The sequence below is a fragment of the Carcharodon carcharias genome, chromosome 17 (genome assembly GCF_017639515.1).
Source record: "Carcharodon carcharias isolate sCarCar2 chromosome 17, sCarCar2.pri, whole genome shotgun sequence".
NCBI lineage: Eukaryota > Metazoa > Chordata > Chondrichthyes > Lamniformes > Lamnidae > Carcharodon > Carcharodon carcharias.
In genome coordinates, this window is record NC_054483.1 from 62306947 (window position 1) to 62329238 (window position 22292).

A 22292-nucleotide genomic window follows, 5' to 3' on the forward strand; every position below is an offset into this window, starting at 1 on the left:
ACTTGCTAACCTTGAAATAGGAAATATTTGCCAACAAAGTACTTTCGTTCAAAGCATCCTTTCTAGAATTTATGGGTACAACAGGCAAAGAGAAAAGTTTTCTCGGCATTAACTAGCCCTGTTCAGAAAAGTCATGACACATCTAAAAAAAGTACCAAATTACACAGAGGATGCAAAGTGAAAGGGTCAGTTAGAGCATCCGAAGAGATTGAAACATAAACTGAGCAAAATATTTAATATACAACACCCAACAGGCACACAATCAAATTAAAAATGTAATGTTTTGTATCTAAGCATATTTTCAAGCCATGTTTACATGTACATTAATAAAATTGCATATTGGCTCTTAACTCTTGTTGCAGTTCTTAAAACCCAACATCTCTGGTGCATTTCCTAAGATTGTCAAGATAGGAAGTATTAGTGTGGTGGAATTAATCATGAGCAGAAAATTTCCCCAAGTTGGTCCTATTTCATCGCCATAACTTCACTGGGAGTTTGATAGAAACCGTGTTCATTGGATGTTACAGCATTGGAGTGGGAGCAGCTCTGAGGAAGCTTTGATCATTATTTACACCTTTGCCATCCAATTTAAAAGTAAAGAACAGTCAAGTGAACAATTAATTTGATGCAAAATAAAGCGTCTTCTATAATGAACCTGGCAATACCTTTACTTAACTGCAACTTCAATCGCAACAGAATGACTTCAAGCACCAGTAACACTAAGGCCATTTGTCATATCCCACTCAACTTGGCAATGATTCAATCTAGTTACCAAGACCAAAGGTCCTTTTAACGGCACCTTGCAAACCTGTGACCTCTACCATTTAGCAGAATAAAGGTAGCTAGTGCATGGATTCACCTGCATGTTCTCACCCGAGCATACACCATTCTGACTTGGAACTATAAAGCCATTCCTTAACTGGTGCTGAGTCTAAATCCTGGAACATCTTCCCTAACAGCACTCTGGATTTACCAGACAACATGGACTGCAGCAATTCAAGAAAGTAGCTCACCATTGCCTTCTTAAGGGCAACTAATGATGGGCAATAAGTGTTGGCCTTGCTAGTAATGCTCACATCCCATGAACAAACAAAAGAAAAACTCCCAGATCTGTGTGGCTCTGTATCACTGCACAGTACATTGACCTTTGACGAGCTATTAAGGGAGATGTAGCGATAAGCAGTTTTTAAACCATGTGTTTTTTAATGGAGAAACAAAATATTAAGCAGAAACAACTTCTAAAAAAGCAACAGTGACTGCAGAAAAGTATCATTTCTTTTATTCATTCATGGGATGTGGGTGTCTCTGGCTCGGGCCAGAATTTATTACCCATCCCTTATTGCCCTTGAGGAGGTGGTGATGAGCTGTCTTCTTGACATGCAGTCCATGTGGTGTAGGTACACTGACAATGCTGTTAGGGAGGGAGCTCCAGGATTTTGATTCAGTGACAGTGATATATTTCCAATGTGGCTTGGAGGTTAACTTCCAGGTGGTGGTGTTCCTATATGTCTGCTGCCCTTGTCCTTCACTGGACTGGACTGGTCAGGTGCCTGGAACAGTGGAAAATAGGATTCAATCCCCAGAAATATGAGGTAATGCCTTTGGCAAGGGCAAACAAGGCAAGTGAATACACAATAAATGGAGGGATCTTGTGTGGAGGAACAGCGGGACCTTGATATGCATGTCCACCGGCCCCTGAAGGTAGCAGGACAGGTAGATTTTTTTTTCATTCACGGAATGTGGGCTTCGCTGGCTGGGCCAGCATTTAATGCCCATCCCAAGAAGGTGGTGATGAGCTGCCTTCTTGAACCGCTGCAGCCTATGTGGTGTAGGTACACCCACAGTGCTGTTAGAAAGGAACGGCGATATATTTCCAAGTCAGGATGGTGAGTGACTTGGAGGAGAACTTCCAGGTGGTAGTGTTCCCATCTATCTGCTACCCTTGTCCTTCTAGGTGGTAGTGGACATGGGTTTGGGAGGTGCTGCCGAAGGAGCCTTCGTGAATTTCTGCAGTGCATCTTGTAGATGGTACACACTGCTGCTACAATCCCTGTATAGGGAGTGAATGTTCATGGTTGTGGTGCCAATCAAGCGGATTGCTTTGTCCTGGACGGGGTCCAGCTTCTTCAGTGTTGTAGGAGCTGCACTCATCCAGACAAGTGGGGAGTATTCCATCACATTCCTGACCTGTGCCTTGTAGATGGTGGACAGGCTTTGGGGAGTCAGGTGAGTTACTCACTGCACAATTCCTAACCTCTGACCTGCTCTTGTGGCCACAGCACTTATATAGCTAGTCCAGTTCAGTTTCTGGTCAATGGTAACCCGCACGATGTTGATAGTGGGGGATTCAGTGATGGTAATGCCATTGAACATCAAGGGACGATGGGTGGATTCTCTCTTGTTGGAGATGGTCATTGCCTGACGCTTGTGTGGCACGAATGTTACTTGCCACTTGTCAGCCCAAGCCTGGATATTGCCCAGGTCTTGCTGCATTTGGACATGGACTGCTTCAATATCGGAGTCGCGAATGGTGCTGAACATTGTCCAATTATCAGCGAACATCCCCATTTCTGACCTTAGGATGGAAGGAAGGTCATTGATGAAGCAGCTGAAGGTGGTTGGACCTAGGACACTACCCTGAGGAACTCCTGCAGTGATGTCCTGGAGCAGAGATGACTGATCTCCAACAAGCACAACCATCTCCCTTTGTGCTAGCTATGACTCTAACCAGTAGAGAGTTTTCCCCCTGATTCCATTGACTCCAGTTTTGCTAGGGCTCCTTGATGCCACACTCAGTCAAATGCTGCCTTGAAGTCAAGGGCAGTCACTCTCACCTCACCTCTGGAGTTCAGCTCTTTTGTCCATGTTTGAACCAAGGCTGTAACAGGAGCTGAGTGGACCTGGTGGAACCCAAACTGGGCATCAGTGAGCAGGTTGTTGCTAAGCAAGTGCTTCTTGATAGCACTGTTGATGACCCGTTCCATTACTTTACTGATGATGGAGAGTAGACTGACAGGGCAGTAATTGGCTAGGTTGGATTTGTCCTGCTTTTTGTGTACAGGACATACCTGAGCAATTTTCCGCATAGGTAGATGCCAATGTTGTAGCTGTACTGGAACAGCTTGGCTAGGGGCGCAGCAAGTTCTGGAGCACAAGATAGATAAAGCAGTTAAGAAGTCATAAGGGATATTTTCCTTTGAAGGCCCTGATACAGAATATGGGAACAGGTAGGTTATGCTAGAACTTTATAAAACACTAGTTAGGCTACAACTAGAGTACTGCATCTTATTTTAGTTACAGGAAGGATGTCATTCCATTAGAAAGGGTACAAAGGAGATTTACGAGGTTGATGACAATTGTGGAGAACTTCAGCTATGTAGAAAGATTGGATCTTCTGGGATTGTTTTGTTTGGAGCAGAGGAGGCTGAAGAGAGATTTAATTGAACTGTACAAAATTATGTGGGGCCTAGGTTGAGTGGATAGGAAGGACCTGTTTCCCTTAGCAGGGGTTTAGGCTTCAAGTAATTGGTAGAAGCATTAGAGTGGGACTGAGGAGAATTTTTTTATCCAGAGGGTGGTGGACATCATGAACTCATTGCCTGAAAGGATGGTAGAGAAAGAAACCATTGTCACATTTAAAATGTACTTGGATATGCACTTCAAATGTTGTAACTTACAAGGCTAAGGACTAAGGACTGTAAAGCTGTCTATCTAGCTGTCTTTTGGCCAGCACAGACATGATGGCCCAAATGACCCTCTCCTGTGTTGTAAATTTCTCTAGGCAATGTTTAATTGGGTAATGGGGGCCTTGCTGCCAGCTGGAAAGCCTGCTAGAGCCTCGCATCCCATCTTTTAGGGAAGACCTGCTGTATTAAGCACCACTCAGGCACTTAGTTGGACAGTAGTGAGCTTTCCCTAAAATCAAGGGCCCCGGGGGCATTAGTCCTGCTTGACAATCAGAGGCCAGCAGCTTTATTGAAAGGTAGCACCACGAGGGAGATGGTGGCTGCTTCTAGTATGATACCCACCTGAGGCTGGATCCCAGGCTGCAGGTGGTGATGTGAGTGAGGGGGCGGGGGGCGGTCACAGGTTGGGGGTTGAAGGGTATGGGCTGTAGGGGTTCGGCAGCAAGGGTAACCAGAAGGAAAAAAACAGCTCGACCAGTACTCTTATTTCCCAGTTTTTACTGCTGTTTCATTTTAAGGTATATAAGACAATTCGGACCAGTATTCTTATTTCCCATGGTTACTGTTTTTTCCTTCTGGATATGGCGGTGGCTCTCAATGGTCACCCTTCTCCTGATACCACATCCCTGAATCAGGCACTGAATTTCTAACAACGAGGGACCCTTCTCCGTGCTCTCTCTCTCTCCCCCCCCCCCCCCCCACCCTCAATGAGCCTGCAAGCAACCCTGCACAAGTTTGCTTGTTGTGCTCCCTGTATGTCGAGCCCCCTACCTGCTGCTGGGTTAATACCAACTGTGGCGGAATGAGGTGCCCAAGTGGGCATTAATAGTCTACGTAAGAGCCTCACATGGTATCATGGAGTGGAAAGGCTGTCCAGGGTCTCCCCACCTCAACCTTAATCAGGATGGAGACTGGAAGATGGCAGGGTCCCCACCTGCCACCTCCTGCCCTTCACCCCATCTCTACCACCAGATTCCCAATGGAGGAAGGCATTAAATCCCACCCATGATTCTATGACAGGGAATAGATATCTCAGTCTAATTGTTCAAACTCCTTTACCGTCAATTTCTTTTAGTTGCAGTTGATAAAAGAGGATTAATTTGTGGCCAGGATTAAGGAGGGGCGAATAATTCTTTCATGCAGCTTTCTCTTAACTTAAATTTGATCTTGTTAGGATTGTTTTATGCATGGCTGTGTGTGTTGTATATATATAAGCGTGTTTGTTAAGAGAAACGAAAGTAGTATCTTGTGCTAAAGTTCTCTGTTTAACAAAAAAACACCCTATTTCTCTGCAGATATCTTCCCACAAATGTAACTTGCATTCTCAGAAATTGCAAACTTCATAATTTTGTGCTTTGTTTAGGGGGCAATAGTTAAGGAGAAAAACAAACTTTATCCCCTTTAGAGGAGCTTTAACCCTGTTATGTGTGTAAAATAAATATGATTGATTGCTTTTTTTCCATAGCTCGATGTTCTATGCAATGGGGAAATTATGGGGAAGGATCATACCATGGAATTCATATATATGACTAGATGGAGACTCAGAGCTGAAAATGTAAGTATGTATAAATAGTTCTCCAATTTTTAAATTTTGAATGACTTTTTATGTTTCAAAATTAGTTTTTCATCATTGACTGTAGTGAGAAATAGAAGCTGCATCCCACACCTGCAACGTGTACTTATGACAAAGATTCAAAATGGCTTAAGTCTATTGAAGCATTGCCTCTGGTTCCTTTTTGCAGCATTTTAAATCTTTCTGAATAAGCAATATTGATATTCAAGCACAAACAATTGTGTACAAGAAAGTGTTGAATCCTTGTCGCCAGGTTTTCTATTAGTAGGTGGCGTGTTTCTTAAAGAATAGGATTCTTGTAATTTTGTGACGTATCTAACACTGATGTGACACCACTGTCTTATAAATGGCGTTGTTATTAACTAGCTATAAGTATTACAGATAAAAATCATGTAAAATAAGATTGAAATTATGAAAACTTGAACCGGTTCTAAAGTGTATTTGCGGTCTTGATTGAAATTTTTCACAAACTCAGATAGCTGTAATGCAAGGAAAGGGCTTAGGAGCCATCACTCGTATCTCTCTCTCTTCTGCTTACTAGACTCATTCAAAGGAATTGTAGAACTATTCTGGGCTACCTTCCTAATTTCGTAAAAACTCTATTGAATGCCTCTGTTCGTTCTCCGTTATTCTCCACTAACTCTGACACCTCTTCCTTTTGGTGCTGCAGTGCCACTGTGTCCTACTGCCTTCTAGCAGTGGACCACGCTTTTTGTGAAAGTGATCTTGCTGGGACCCAAGCATGCATCATTACTTAAGCCCAAACTAAGAAAATGGATCCAATTCAATTGGGATCAAGGCAGCAAGCAGAAATCCCATCTTTACTCACCTCTAACAAGGAAATCTTCCAGATGGAAATCCAATGCAAAGAGTGGAATCTTATGCACTATGAAAGCAATCACTGATTGGAACCATTTCCAAGTCCCAGCCCCAGTAATTGCTGGCAGCATGCCTGCCAGTGCGACCTTATGGGAAGCCCAAGCAGAGGGCCTGCAGCATTAGAAGGGCTGCAGCCAACTGGTCAAGGTGGGTGTTGCCACTGTTTTAGGGGCCAACAAGGATGCCTCCATCTTCAGGTGCCCTCTGCTGACATCTCCATTTAAAAAAAAAATAAGCTGTGGTCATGGCAGCCAGACCACCAATGTAGAGGGAAAATCCCTCTACAGGATAGCCTTGGGCCACAGCTGTAACCTACTGACCCTTTTGGCTCCAGAAGGGGTTAAGTATAGGACGATTTGCAAGCAGCCGACAAGCCAATTACAGATAGATACCTGCCAGGCTTTGGCCTCAGTCGGGAGGGCCCGTCCGCTGCTGGAGAATCCCAGCAGCATCCCCGACCTGCCCACAAGTGGGTACTTAAATATTGCAGTTGGCTACTTGCCACTGCTGGGCGGATAGTCCTCACCCTTTTCAGTATGCCTCCAGAAAGATTAGGAACTCTGGCCCAATGACCCGATACCCTCCCATCCTATTTTCCTCCTGATCTCACCTTCAAAGCCGTCTTAGCAGTCCTGGTAAAAATACTACCCAAAGTCTGAAAATTTCTTGCTAAAATGTAAGTATACACAGTGATTTACTATATAGGCTGCCACATTTATTGCACCTAGGAGTGCCTTCAGTGTAAACATTTCTCACAAAGTATTTCAAGCTTGTTGGCCTTTTGCTGATGTTAACTGAAGTTACACTTATTTCTTTTAAATCCTGAGTAACTGAATCAATATATATGGGTATGAACCATGGTTTGTTCTCTCTTCAAGGTCCTTCTGAAGTTGTCAGAATAAATACATTTATTTTCCATGCAAAAATAGCTCCATGCTAGTATGACTAAAAAGAAAAACAAAACCACAAATGCCAAAAATCTGAAGCAAAAACAAAATATGTTCTAAATATGCAGTGTGTGTGGAGAACACGCAGGTTAATTTCAGATGTGTATCTGCTTTAGAAAAATCAGTTACATTTGAAACATTTATCTTCAAGTTTACTAGTCTTACCCTCACAGATGCAACTGAACAATGGATTTCATGCATTCTCTGTTTTAATTTCATTCAAGTTTTCTCATTCTTTTTTAATGTCACAAAAGAAGAAATGATCCAATTTGGATGTATCCTGTTCTTTGTGTGAGATCAATACTGGGTATAGGGCATTGCTATTACTGCTGGCACCTGTGAGTGAGATCAGCGTTAAGGTAAACTTAGAAGACATAGGGTAGAATCTTGTTGAGGCATCAGGGGTCTCGCCTGCTGGCTGGGATGCTGACGAGAGACCTGTGCTGCCTCTTTTCTGGAGGCCTGCCAAGCCACATGCAGTGGTGAGGCCAGCAGTGGGCCTTCCCCTGGAACCATGTCCCCGGGGGCAGATGTCTTGCCCAGCAAGAACTGCCGGGCAGTCAGAGGCTGGCCGCTCGAGGAGACTGTGACTGCTGCTGGAAGAACAGCCCGCCAAGTCTCAGGATCGTAGAGCGATCCAGGACAAAAGTAAGTGATGTGGCTGAGGGTTTGCGGGGTGGGAGCTGCAGGGAGAGGAAGGCAGGGGTGCCAGAAGCAAGGGCAGAGGGCAGACTCTCAGCGTGTCCCACCTTCGCAATGTCCAGTCCCTCAATCAGGCAATGATCAAGGATACCCCCTTCCCCTTGGAAGTGACATGCTGCCCACAGGATAGCTGTTGTGCAGACCATAAGGCGACAGGCTGGCCAGCAGCTAGGTTAATCCCAGCAGTGGCAGGATGAGGCCCGTAAGTGACCCTTAATTGGCCACTTAAGAGCCTCAGTTGACAATGGGGTGGGAAGGTTGACCATGGACCTTCCTGCCCAGAACTCAATTCAGGCAGGGGTGGGAAGGCGTTGGGGTTCAGATGTACCACCATCCTACCTAAGTACATGCCCTTCCTGCCTCCAATCTCACCACCAGCAAGAGGACAAGATTCCACCCATAATAAGTTGTTGGGTTGGGAGCAGGAAGTTACAAGATGACATAGATAAAGTGAATGGACAAATCTATGCAGATGGAGTTCAATGTGGGAATGTTTGAGTTTATTCACTTTCCATCTAAGAAAGACAAATCAAAGTAGTTCCTTAGTAGTGACAGACTAGGGCAGAATTTTACGCTGATCAGGCGGGTGTGCGGCCAACCTGATCCAGTGTGAAATCACGCGAGATGACGTCTGTGGGCAGCATTTTTGAATTCTTACCTCCCTAAAGGAAGGGTTAACATTCTATTAGCCATTTTGATTATATTTTATACTTGTGACCTAACCTTTAGTGATCAGTGTACATAGACAACCAGTGGGTGATTTTGTCAGCAGTGTACAGTTCCTGACTGCATAACCAGAAGTGTGAGCTACTTAAGCTCCTTTGCTTTTTGCTGGCTCCCACGCTATTACAATTAAAATTTAAAGTGTCAGCAGTGTGCATGGGGAACACGAGGAGGGGGATACTTGATGTGGACAATATTGACACCACCCTTTAGACCTCTCATTTTCTTATCTTGACTGACTGCCCCCATCATCCCCCACCACATTCAAAATGCCAGGCTCTTCCTACTTCACTCCTTCATGCTCCAGGAACAAACCCTCTGACCTTCCCTGGATCCCTCTTCCACTCCTCCATGCCGCTGACCCCACTCCACACTTCCCCTCACCACTGACTCACCCTTGCCGGTCCCAAACCTCTATACAATCTGCCATTATCCTGCTCCCTTCCCCTGTGCCATAGAGTTAAACAAGGAAAACCTTGTTATGACCTCAGACATAACTACACAGAGCTGACTGGTGCACGCCACCTTTAAACAAATGTGTATCAGATGCCACAAGATTCTCGTGCGCCGCTGACTTTATGTTCAAGGTAGGATGTAATTTTTAAAAGTTTTATACTAATCAGTATTCGTGGCATGAAAATGTATTACAAGTATGAACCTGCCACAGGCCAGCGTGAGGTTCGACATGCCACAAACACGCCACTGATTTTATCTCTGCATCTCAACACCCCCATTTAAAAATCAAGATTTTGCATCCCGCCTAATTCAGTCTCCCCACATGCCACGTTTCCCTCTCTTACAGACTTCCTAAAATCCCTGCTTAAATTCATTTGCTTCTCCTAGGGCAGAATTTTTAGGTTGGCGGGCGGGTGTGATCTGCAGGCCTAGGATTGGCCAGGGAATATATCGTCAACCACAACAGGGCCCCAGCCCTGATTTCACACTGGCTGCCCAATTAATGGCAAGCCAGCATGAAACGCGCGCTGAGAAGCTCAGCGCTGCTGGGGTGTGGGTGGGGAGAGGGTGGGCACTGATGTCAACATGGGAACAGGCCAGCGCTGACAGAAAGCTCCCTGAAGTCAGAAAGCTGCCTCAGGGAGCTGAAGACCTATAAATAAAAGTTTTGAAAAGCAGAAAAAAGATGTCCAAGCATCCCAATCAGGCACCTGAAAATATTCATGATGAAAGTGCTGTCCACCAATTTTTATTGTTATTTTTATTTTATTTCATCACGTAAACCTCATCCCGCCCTTGGATGAGGAATGATGAAAAATGCAAAGGCTGCCTGGCTGATTCGCCCGTGCCAACCATAAAGTTGGACGGGCCACGAAAAATTGGAGAGTTGTGCCTTTAGTGAGCTCAATTGACCTCTTAGTTGTCAGCGGGCGCGCTTCCGACTTTTGCGCGTGCCCACCGAGCAAAGTATTGCTTGAGTGTGCGACGACATCCGAGCATTCGCCCAATGTCTTCTCATGTGATTTTACGCCTGATCAGGTCGGGTGCACGCCTGCCCACGGGATGTAAAATTCTGCCCAGTGTGTGTGTGAAAGAGAGAGTAAGAGGGTGTGTGTGTGTGTGTGAGAGAGAAAGACTGTGTGTGTCTGTGAGAGTATTTGTGTGTGTCTGGCTCTCTCCCCAGTTTCAGGGTTCTCAATCCCCTCATCCCCACACACCAACACACATTCTCACCCACGGTGTGTGAGTGGGTGTGAGTGTTTGAGTGAGCACCCTGAGACTGGGAGTCAGCCAGACACACACTTGACCCCCTCACACACTAATGGTCTTCTTTATTAATTACTGTTTTTTTAAATTATCAATTCATTGCTTTATTTTTGCTCAGCAAGTTGATTCTATTCTTCATACCTCAGCTTTTTTTTGAAGTTCATGTTTAATGTTGTGCCAAACTTTATCTTTCAAAAATTTACTCATTGACCCCTTGAGTGAGAAAAAAATGGAAATGTGGTCCCCCATGCGAAAAGGTTAGGTAAACATGCCCTAAATGATGCGCTGTGCATAAGCTGGTGGGCGTGAGAGTGAGAATGAAAGGCAGTTTTCCTTCTTTATCACTTCCTGCCCTTCCACCTGTTGCTCTGTACAACAGCCTGGCAAAGTGGCAGATCTCGGATATCTAAAAGGAGAAAGGCACAAGGGTAGGTGTGGAGTGAAGGAAGTTGGGGAAAGCATGAAGTGCATGCTTACACCATTTGCATCTTGTAAATCAGAAGAGACTGAGGGATGACGGGGATGTGAGGTGTAAGACAGTGTTTTAGAGTTTAGGACACCATCATCTTCTCTAATTTCAGTGCCATCTTTGCAATGGCCGCTTTAATGCTAGTGAGTACTATCTCCATCATGGGGTCATGGACATGCAACCGCACCAGTTACACCCTGCTACCGCCATAAGTTATGCGCCACCTTGTCCTGCAAGAGAAAGGGAAGTGTGCCAGTGAGTGTGGTGCCATGCTTTTGTGAAGGTTGATTAGCTGGCAGTACATGAGATGTGTATGTGAGGCTTGTAGCAGTGCTAATTGTGTGAGGGTGAGATGAAGCTACAATTACGAGATACAAGTCATGATTGATATAGATTCTGGCAGGTGGGTAATGGGGCATGGGTTCATTGAGCATTGTGTAACACTTGGTGGGAGATGGCATTTGAAGATACATTCAGTAACCGTGGCTACTCATGTGAGGTCATTGAACCTTTTGTGTAATGCATCCAGATCTTCTGGGCTTGACTCCTGGTATTGATTGTCTCAGTTACCTAGTCCCACTGCCTTTGCAAAGTTTGTCTGGAGAGTCTTCTGGCCCTCTGTGAATAATGTACATTTCTTCTCTCCACCTCCTACATCATGGCCTCCAGTGTAGCATTGGAATACCTTGGAGCCTACCCTCTGCCATGTTATGCCATTATTGAATGTTCCCCAGGCCAAAATCACTTTTAGAATAAGATGCAGCACTTCTGCAACCACAATGTACCTCCCTTTAAGAGGGCAGTCTGGCTTTACTTAACGTAGGCTAGCTCTAATTCCTGCTAGCCTCTCATGTTTTTGCACCCCCCCCCCCCCCCCCCCCCCCCCCCCCCACCCCGCTCAGGCGTGTAGTCACTCAATAGCACGCTTGGCACTGGCTGTGTGCTCCAATCATTTAAATTAGCAGGCAGTACAAAGTTTGTGTGCCACCTATATTGGAAGTAATGGGTCTGGCTAATCCTGCATCATTATCCCCACAACCATTTTCAGGCTGTGTCTGATTTTCCCCCCCATAAACTGTTAAATTGTGTTACATGAGGGCCCTTTATAGGATTGACAGATCCTGATCTTGGCTTCTGTCTCATTCCGTGGAAATCACAGTGGGTAGCCTAATTTAACACATGGGCTTCTACCCAGCAAATTGCACTGTGATGAATTAATAGTTATTATATTCAGCGAGTGCTCACATTAAAGTTACAGTACAATAATTTATTTGAATCATTACATCAAACAAGTTTGAGAAGCCTTCAAATTGCTATTTAATGAAATCTGGCAGGGTTATATTTCTACAATTCTGTCCTTTGGAAGCAATACAAGTTGCAGTACTCAGTTATAACCCTCTTTGTCTGTTTCGATATGGCTGCAGCCTTTGACAGGATTGACTACGCCATTTTTTTCCAACGTCTCTCCTGCACAGTCCTGCTGGGTGGGACTGCCCTTATCTGGTTTCATTTTATCTGTCCACGTGTAGCCAGATAATCACCTGCAATCACGTCTCTCCCTGCTCTTACACAGTTACCTCTCGAGATCCCAAGGCCAGGATTTTACGTACCGTGGGTGTGTGTGCGCCCGATCTGTTCAGCCACACCCTCGCACGATATCTCACTTTATGGGGACACATGGCAGTCAGAAGCGTGCCTGCCGACAACTAAGCAGGCAATAAAGCCCATTAAGGAGTCAATTCAAAGCAATTTTTTGTGGCCCATCCAGTTTTACGGTTGGCAGACGGGCCAATGGGCCAGGCAGCCTTTACATTTTTGCTGAAACCTCAATCCAGGGTGGGATGAAATCTCATTGGGGCAATAAAATAAAAAGAAATAGCCGAGGACTTTTTTTTAATGAGGTATGCTTTCAGGTGCTTCATTGTGTCACATGGACATATTTTGCAGCATTTTGTTGTTTTGTTTATCCTCTGGAGGTCTGCAGCCTCCTAAGGCAGCTGACTGCCTTCAGGGAGCTCATGGGAAGCACTCGCCAGCACCCGTGGTGAAGTCGGCACCCGCCTCTTCCTGCCACCACTGGCAGTGCTGAGCCTTTCTCAGCACACTTTTCATGATGGCTGGCTGTTAATTGGTCGGTCGGGGGCCTATTTCCCGTCTGCTCCCGGGCCTACCAATCACGCACGCCCAACGAGTGCAAAATTCAGGCCCAAGGATTTATCCCTGGCCTCACCTATTTCTCATCTATATGCTTTCTCTCCATACCATCTTCTGAAAACATTATGTCAGGTTACACATTTATGCTGATGACATCTAGCTCTAACTCACCACCACCGGTCTCGATCCCTGCATTGCCTTTGATTTGTCATGCTGCTTGTCCAATGTCCTGTGTTAGATGAGCAGAAATTTCCTCCAGCAATTAAGTCCATTAAGGAGTCAATTGAAAGCGATTTTTCGTGGCTCGTCCACTTTTATGGTTGGTGGACGGGCCAATCAGCCAGGCAACCTTTACATTTCTGGTATTCACTAGTACTGTGGGGGAGGGTTTAACTAGAGTGGCAGGGAGAAGACTACACTTGTTGTCTTCAATCTCCACCACTTACTCTGTTCTCCAGCCACGAACTTCCCCCCTCTCCTTATCACAGTCTAAAGCTGAACCAGACTGTTTGCAACCTTTGCATACTATTTGACCTTAAGATGAGTTTTCGACCCCATGTCCATGCCATCATTATGACTGCCTATTTGCATCTCTGTAACATTGACTGACTCAGCCCCTGTTCACCCCATTTGTTGCTGAAACCCTTATCCATGCCTTTACTACCTCTAGACTTGACTATTCCACTGCTCTCCTGCTTGTCCCCAGCCTTGCATATACCATTAGACTGAGCAAATCCAAAACTCTGGTGAATCCAAACTGCATTAAGTCTTGTTCGTTCATCACCCCTGTGCTTGCTAATCTACATGGAATCCCAGAACAGCAATGGCTCAATTTTAAAATTCTCATCTTTGTTTTCAAATTTCTCCATGGTCTTGCTCCTTCAACCATACAACCAGATAGGGAGACGATGACGTAGTGGTATTGTCGCTGGACCAGAGACCCAGGGTAATGCACTGGGGACCCAGTTTCGAATCCTGCCACAGCAGATGGTGGATGGTGGAATTTGAATTCAATTCAATTCAATAAAAATCTGGAATTAAACCATTGTCAATTGTAAAAAACCATCTGGTTCATTAATGTCCTTTAGGAAAGGAAATCAGTTGTCCTTACCTGGTCTGGCCTACATGTGATTCCAGACCCACAGCCTAGCGAGCCACTCAGTTGTAACAAGCAGCTACAAAACCACAAAAAAAAGGAATGAAACCGGCATCAGCACGGCATGACAATGGCAATCGCAGCCCTGTCGACCCTGCAAAGTCCTCCTTACTAACATCTGGGGGCTAGTGCCAAAATTGGGAGAGCTGTCTCACAGATTAGTCAAGCAACAGCCTGACATTGTCATCCTCATGGAATCATACCTTTCAGATAATATCCCAGACTCCACCATCACCATCCTTGGGCAGGACAAACTCAGCAGAGGTGGTGGCACAGTGGTGGGAGGGAGTTGCCCTAGGAATCCTCAACATTGACCCCGGACCCTGTGAAGTCTCATGGCATCAGGTCAAACATGGGCAAGGAATCCTCCTGCTGATTACCACATACTGCCCTCCCTCAGCTGGTGAATCAATGGCCCTCCATTGAGGGTGGCAAGAGCGCAGAATGTACTCTGGGTGGGGGACTTCAATGTCCATCACTAAGTGGCTTGGTAACACCACTACTGACCGAGCTGGCCGAGTCCTAAATGACATTGCTGCTAGACTGGGTCTGCGGTGGGTGGTGAGTGAACCAACAAGAGGGAAAAACATACTTGACCTCATCCTCACCAACCTGCCTGCCGCAGATGCATCTGCCCATGACAGTATTGGTAGAAGTGACCACTGCACAGTTGTTGTGGAGATGAAGTCATAGAGTCATAGAGATCTGCAGCACAGAAAAAGGCCTTTTGGCCCATAGAGTCTGCGCCAGTCAAACAAGTACCTAACAATTCTAATCCCATTTTCCAGCACGAGGTCCATAGCCTTGAATGCCATGGCATCACAAGTGCTTTATTGTCACTGGAAAGGCCAATAATTGTTGCCCATCCCAAACTGCCCTTGAGAAGTTGGGGCTGAGCCACCACTGCAGTCCATCAGGTTTGACTTTTCTGCAGTGGTTTGGTACATCCGAGTGTCTTACTCGGCCGTTTCCAAGGGCAGTTAAGGGTCAACCACGTTACTGTGGGTCCAGAGTTACATGTAGGCCAGACCAGGTAAGGGCGGCAGATTTCCTTCCCTAAGGGGCATTGGTGAACCAGATGGATAGAGAATTCCAAAGATTCACAAGCCTCTGAGTGAAGAAATTTCTCCTCATCTCAGTCTGAAATGATCGGCCCCTTATCCTGAGACTGTGCCCCCGTGTTCTTGATTCCCAAGCCAGGGGGAAACAGCCTCTCAGTGTCAACCCTTTACATGCTGGCACTGGCTGCATGTTGGCTCCACCATTTGCCGATTGACTGTCCAGGACTGACGTGGGGTGGATACATTCTTGATGAACAAGACCCCAGGCTCTCTCCCAGCCAGGGGTCACCGTGAGGAGCAAGAACCTCGGTTTTGCCTCCTGTGGCACTGAGGCCAGGTCTGGTGCCCCTCCCCCCACCCAGGCAGATATCAGGGACCTGCCATTGATCCCTTTGGGATCTAAAAAAATCAGAATCATTTTCAAAATAAATGCTGCTGCTTCTTTAAATTGATTCACTGTCTTTCCCTTCAGTTCCTGCAATTCAACAGTTTACCCCTAGAAAGAGAAAAGAAATGGAAAGGGGGAGAAAGGAAAGTGTTTTACTCACTGTGTTTTACTCAATGTAAAGTCCTGCCTTCATATTGAGGATACCCTCCATCGTGTTGTGTGGCATTACCACCATGCTAAATGGGATAGATTTCGAACGGATCTAGCAACTCAAGACTGGGCATTCAGTAGGCGCTATGGGCCATCAGCAGCAATAGAATTGTGCTCGAACACAATCTGTAACCTCATGGCCCAGCATATCCCCCACTACCATTACCATCAAGCCAGGGATCAACCCTGGTTCAAGGAGGAGTACAGGACGCCTGCCAGGGGCAGCACCAGGCATCCCTAAAAATGAAGTTCAACCTGGTGAAGCTACAGCACAGGACTACTTGCATGTCAAACAGCATAAGCAGCAAATGATAGACAGAGCTAAGTGATCCCACAGCCAATGGATCAGATCTAAGCTCTGCAGTCTTGCCACATCCAGTCGTGAATGGTGGTGGACAATTAAACAACTCACTGGAGGAGGGGTTTCCACAAATATCCCCATCCTCAATGATGGAGGAGCCTAGCACGGCAGTGCAAAAAATAAGGCTGAAGCATTCGCAACAATCTTCAGCCAGAAGTGTCAAGTGGATGATCACAGATGCCAGCCTTCAGCCAATTCGATTCACTCCACATGATATCAAGAAATGGCTGAAGGCACTGGATACTGCAAAGGCTATGGGCCCCGACAATATTCTGACTTATGCACCAGAACTTGCCGCGCTCCTAGCCAAGATGTTCCAGTACAGCCACAACACTGGCATCTGCCCGGTTATGTGGAAAATTTCCCCATCAGTCTACTCTCAGTCGTCAGTAAAGTAATGAAAGGGGTCATCAACAGTCAAGCAGCACTTGCTTTGCAAAAACCTGCTTACTGATGCCCAGTTTGAGTTTCGCCAGAGCGACTCAGCTCCTGACCTCATTGCAGCCTTGGTTCAAAAATGGACAAAAGAGCTGAATTCCCGAGGTGAGGTGAGAGTGACTGCATTTGACCTCAAGGCAGTATTTGACCGAGTGTGGCATAAAGGAGCCCTAGCAAAACTGGAGTCAATGGGAATCGGGGGAAAACTCTCTGCTGGTTGGAGTCATACCTAGCACAAAGGAAGATGGTTGTGGTTGTTGGAGGTCAGTCACCTCAGCTGTAGGACATCACTGGAGGAGTTCCTCAGGGTAATGCCCTAGGCACAACCATATTCAGCCTCTTCATCAATGACCTTTCTTCCATCATAAGGTCAGAAGTGGGGATATTCGCTGATGGTTACACAATGTTCAGCACTATTCACGACTCCTCGGATACTGAAGCAGTCCATTTACAAATGCAGCAATGCCTGGACAATATCCAGACTTGGGCTGACAAATGGCAAGTAACATTCGTACCACACAAGTGTCAGGCAATGACCATCTCCAACAACAGCGATCTCAACCATTGCACCTTGATGTTCAATGGCATTACCATCACAGAATCCCCCACTATCAACATCCTGGGTGTTACCATTGACCAGAAACTGAACTGGACTAGCCATATAAATACTGTGGCTACGAGAGCAGGTCAGAGGCTAGGAATCGTGCCACGGGTAACTCACCTCCTGACTCCCCAAAGCCTGTCCACCATCTACAAGACACAAGTCAGGAATGTAATGGAATACTCCCCATTTGCCTGGATGAGTGCAGCTCCCACATCACTGAAGAAGCTGTACACCATGCAGGACAAAGCAGTCCACTTGACTGGCACCACATCCACAAACATTCACAAGATGCACTGCAGGAATTCACTATGGCTCTTTAGACAGCACCTTCCAGTGAAGCCCACATCCTGTGAATGAATTTTTAAAAACTCCAAGATCTCTCCACTCTTCCAATTCTGAACTTTGTTGTAAAGTGCTTTGAGATGTCTGGTGGTTGTGGAATGCTCCTTCTGTGCGATGTAGGAAGTCAGTGACGCTTTCAGTGTCCAAGGTGACTATGTGTGGAGGGAGTGTCTCCAACTGCAGCTAGTAGAAATCTGCATTTCGGAGCTGGAGCTGCAGCTGGAGTCACTGTGGAGCATCTGCAAGGATCAGATCTTTGTGAATGGCATGTACAATGAGGTGGTCACACCGCAGGTAAAAAGTGCACAGGCAGAAAGGGAATGGGTGATTGCCAGACAGAGTAAAAGCACTAGGCAGGTAGTGCAGTGGTCCCCTGCGTCTATCTCTGTCTCTAATGGATTTTCCTTTTTTGGATTCTGCTGGGAGAGATGGTTTCTCAGGAGAATGTAGCAAGAACCAAGACCATGGCACCATGAGTGGTTCAGCTGACGGGAAGAAGAAAAAAAGAGTGGGAGAGCAATTGTGAAAGGGAATTCTATCGTAAGGGAAATAGATGGACATTTCTGTGGCCGCAGGCGTGATACCAGGATGGTATCTTGCCTCCCTGGTGCCAGGGTCAAGGATGTCACTGAGTGACTGCAGGACCTTCAGAAGGAGGAGGGTGAACAGCCAGAGATTGTGGTCCATATTGGTACCAATGACATAGGTAAAAAGAGGGATGAGATCCTGAAAGCAGAATATAGGGAACTAAGAAATAAATTATAAAGCTGGACCTCAAAGGTAGTAATCTCACCATTACTCCCAGTGCCACATGCTAGCGAGATCAGGGATAGGAGAATAAACCAGATGAATGCGTGGCTGGAGAGATGGTGTAGGATGGAGGGATTTAGATTCCTGAGACATTGGGGCCGATTCTGGGGAAGATGGGACCTGTACAAGCTGGACAGGTTGCACCCCAGCAGGACCAAGACCAATATCCTCCCTGTGGTATTCGCTAGTACTATGGGAGGGTTTAAACTAGACTGTCAGGAGGATGGGAACCTGATCAGGAAGACACAAGAGAAGAAACAAAGATGGGAATGAAAGGCGTAAAAGTAGAAAGCAAAATTGGAAGGCAGAGAAAACAAGGGCTAGCAGCAAATAGGGCCATTGTACAAAATAAATGTGTAAAAATGTTAAAAAGACAGCCCTAAAGGCACTGTACGGTAGATGAATTAACAGTGCAAATAGATGTAAACAGGTACAATATGATTGTGCTTACGGAGACATGGCTGCAGGGTGACCAAGGCTGGGAACTGAATATCCAAGGGTACTCAATATTTAGGAAGGACAGGAAGAAAGGTAAAGGAGGTGGGGTGGTATTGTTAGTTAAGGATGAAATTAGTGCACTAGTGAGGGAGGATATTGGCTCAGAAAATATAGATATAGAATCAGTCAGAGTGAATCTAAGAAACAACAAAGAGTGGAAAACATTGGTAGGCATTGTCTCTAGGCCTCCAAACAATAGCGGTAAGGTAGGGAATGGCGTTGAACAGGAAATTAGAGATGCATGTAACAAGGACGCTACAGTAATCATGGGTGACTTTAATCTACATATAGACTAAGCAAACCAAGTCAGCAATAATACTGTGGCTTGAATTCCCAGAGTGTGTATGAGATGGTTTTTTAGATGAGCATGTCAAAGAATCAGCTGGGGAAAAGGATATCCTAGATTTGTATTGTGCAATGCGAAGGGGTTAATTAATAATCTTGTTGTGTGGGGTCCTTTAGGGAACAGTGACCATAACATGATAGGATGCTTCATTTTGATGGAAAGTGAAGTAGTCCGATCCAAAACCAGGGCCCTAAATCTAAGCAAAGCAAACTACGATGGTATGAGGCATGAGTTGGCTAAGGTAGATCATGGAACTTCATAAGAAGGCATGACAGTGGATAGACAATGGCGAATATTTAAGGAATGAACGTATGCACTGCAACAGTGATACATCCCTCTCTGGTGCAAAAACACAACACGAAAAGCGGCCCAACCATGGCTAACAAAAGAAATTAAGGATAGTATTAAATACAAAGAGCAGTCATATAAAGCTGCTAGAAAAAGTAGCAAGCCTGAAGGTTGGGAGCAGTTTAGAATTAAGCAAAGGTAGACTATGAGGGGAAAAATAGAGAGTGAGTAAACTTGCAAGGAACATAAAAGCGGAATGTAAAAGCTCCTATGAGTGTATAAAAAGAAAAAGATTAGCGAAAACAAATGTAGGTCCCTTACAGTCGAAAACAGGAGAATTTGTAATAGACAATGGTAGAGCAATTAAACAACTGCTTTAGTTCTATCTCCACGGAGGAAGCAACTTCCCAGAAATACTAGGGAACCAAGGGTCTGGTGAGAAGGAAGGATTGATGGGAATTAGTATTACTAAAACAATAGTGCTGGGGAAATCAATGAGACTAAAAGCTGATAAATCCCCAGGGCCTGATAATCTACATACCAGGGTACTAAACGAGGTGGCCATGGAAATAGTGGATGCATTGGTTGTCATCTTCCAAAATTCTGTAAATTCTGGAACAGTCCCAGCAGATTGGAGGGTGGCAAATATAATCCCACTATTTAAAAAAGGAGGGAGGGAGAAATCACAGACTGGTTAACCTAACATCATTGGTAGGGAAAATGCATGAGTATTATACAGGATGTGCTAACAGGACACTTAGAAAAGATCAGCAGGATTAGACAAAGTCAACATGGATTTATGAAAGGGAAATCATGTTTGACAAACCTACTTGAGTTTATGAGGACATAATTAGCAGAATAGGTAAGGGAGAACCAGTAGGTGTGGTGTATTTAGATTTTCAGAAAGCTTTTGATAAAGTCCCACCTAAGAGGTTGGTGTGCAAAATTTAAAGCACGTGGAATTGGGGGTAATATATTGACATGGATTGAGAATTGGTTAGCAGACAAGAAACAGAGAGTAGGAATACATGAGTCTTTTGGAGTAGCAGGCAGTAATTAGCAGAGTACCATAGGGATCAGTGCTTGGGCCTCAGCTATTCACAAAAGATATCAATGATTTGGATGAGGGAAGCAAATGTTCATTTTCCTAGTTTGATGACGACACAAAACTTGGTGGGAATGTGAGTGGTGAGGAGGATGTTAAGAGGCTTCAAGGCGATTTAAACAGATTGAGCAAGTGGGGGTCTGGGAGTAATTTGGGAGACACAGCAAAAATTCATCCCTAGGAAGAAGAAGCATACTAAAGGGAGGACGAGGCAACCATGGCTGACAAGGGAAGTCAGGGACAACATAAAAGCTAAAGAGAAAGCATACAATGCGGCAAAGAGCAGTGGGAAACCAGGGGATTGGGAAGCCTACAAAGACCAACAGAGGACAACTAAAAAAGAAATAAGGAGGGAGAAGATTAAATATGAGGGTAAACTAGCCAGTAATATAAAAGAACATTGCAAGAGTTTTTTTTAGATATATAAAGGGTAAGAGAGAGGCAAAAGTAGACATTGGGTCGCTGGAAAATGACGCTGGAGAAGTAGTAGTGGAGAACAAAGAAATGGCAGAGGAACTGAATAGGTACTTTGTGTCAGTCTTCACAGTGGAAGACACGGGTGATATCCCCAAAGCTCAAGAGAGTCAGGGGGCAGAGGTGAGTATGGTGGCCATTACCAAGGAGAAGGTGCTAGGAAAACTGAAAGGTCTGAAGGTAGATAAATCACCTGGACCAGATGGATTACAACCCAGAGTTCTGAAGGAAATAGCTGAAGAGATAGTGGAGGCGTTAGTGGTGATCTTTCAGGAATCACTGGAGTCAGGGAGGGTCCCAGAGGACTGGAAAATCGCTAATGTAACCCCCCTGTTTAAGAAGGGAGTGAGGCAAAAGACAGGAAATTACAGGCCGATTAGCCTGACCTCGGTTGTTGGTAAGATTTTAGAGTCCATTATTAAGGATGAGATTTCAGAATACTTGGAAGTGCATGGTAAAATCGGGCAAAGTCAGCATGGTTTCATCAAGGGGAGGTCATGCCTGACAAATCTGTTAGAATTCTTTGAGGAGGTAACGAGTAGGTTAGACAAAGAGGAGCCAATGGATGTTATCTACTTGGACTTCCAGAAGGCCTTTGACAAGGTGCCACACAGGAGGCTGCTCAGTAAGATAAGAGCCCATGGTGTTAGAGGCAAGGTACTAGCATGGATAGAAGATTGGCTGTCTGGCAGGAGGCAGAGAGTGGGGATAAGGGGGTCCTTCTCATGATGGCAGCCGGTGACTAGTGGAGTTCCACAGGGGTCAGTGTTGGGATCTCAACTTTTCACTTTATACATTAATGATCTAGATGAAGGAACTGAGGGCATCCTGGCCAAGTTTGCAGATGATACAAAGATAGTTGGAGGGATAGGTAGTATTGAGGAGGCAGGGAGGCTGCAGAAAGATTTGGACATGTTAGGAGAATGGGCAAAGAAGTGGCAGATGGAATACTACATGGGGAAGTGTGGGGTTATGCACTTTGGTAGGAAAAATAGAGGCATAGACTATTTTCTAAATGGGGAGAGAATTCAGAAATCTGGAGTGCAAAGGGACTTGGGAGTCCTAGTCCAGGATTCTCTTAAGGTTAACTTGCAGGTTGACTTGGTAGTTAGGAAGGCAAATGCAATGTTGGCATTTATTTCGAGAGGACTAGAATATAAAAGCAGGGATGTGCTGCTGAGGCTTTTTAAGGCTCTGGTCAGACCACATTTAGAATATTGTGAGCAATTTTGGGCCCCATATCTCAGGAAGGATGTGCTGGCCCTGGAGAGGGTCCAGAGGAGGTTCACGAGAATGATCCCAGGAATGAAAGGTTTAACATATGAGGAACGTTTGAGGACTCTGGGTCTATATTTG

General features: G+C 45.4%; 1 protein-coding gene across 5 annotated transcripts in view; it reads left to right on the forward strand.

The window, feature by feature from the left end:
- pcgf5b (polycomb group ring finger 5b) overlaps window positions 1-22292 on the forward strand; it is a 201792-nt gene that overhangs the window by 151571 nt on the left and 27929 nt on the right. For all 5 annotated transcript variants that reach the window (XM_041209351.1, XM_041209355.1, XM_041209352.1 and 2 more), the window contains exon 8: window positions 5152-5241. In XM_041209351.1, the coding sequence (XP_041065285.1) occupies window positions 5152-5241 (90 nt within the window). The remainder of the gene's footprint in view (window positions 1-5151; window positions 5242-22292) is intronic.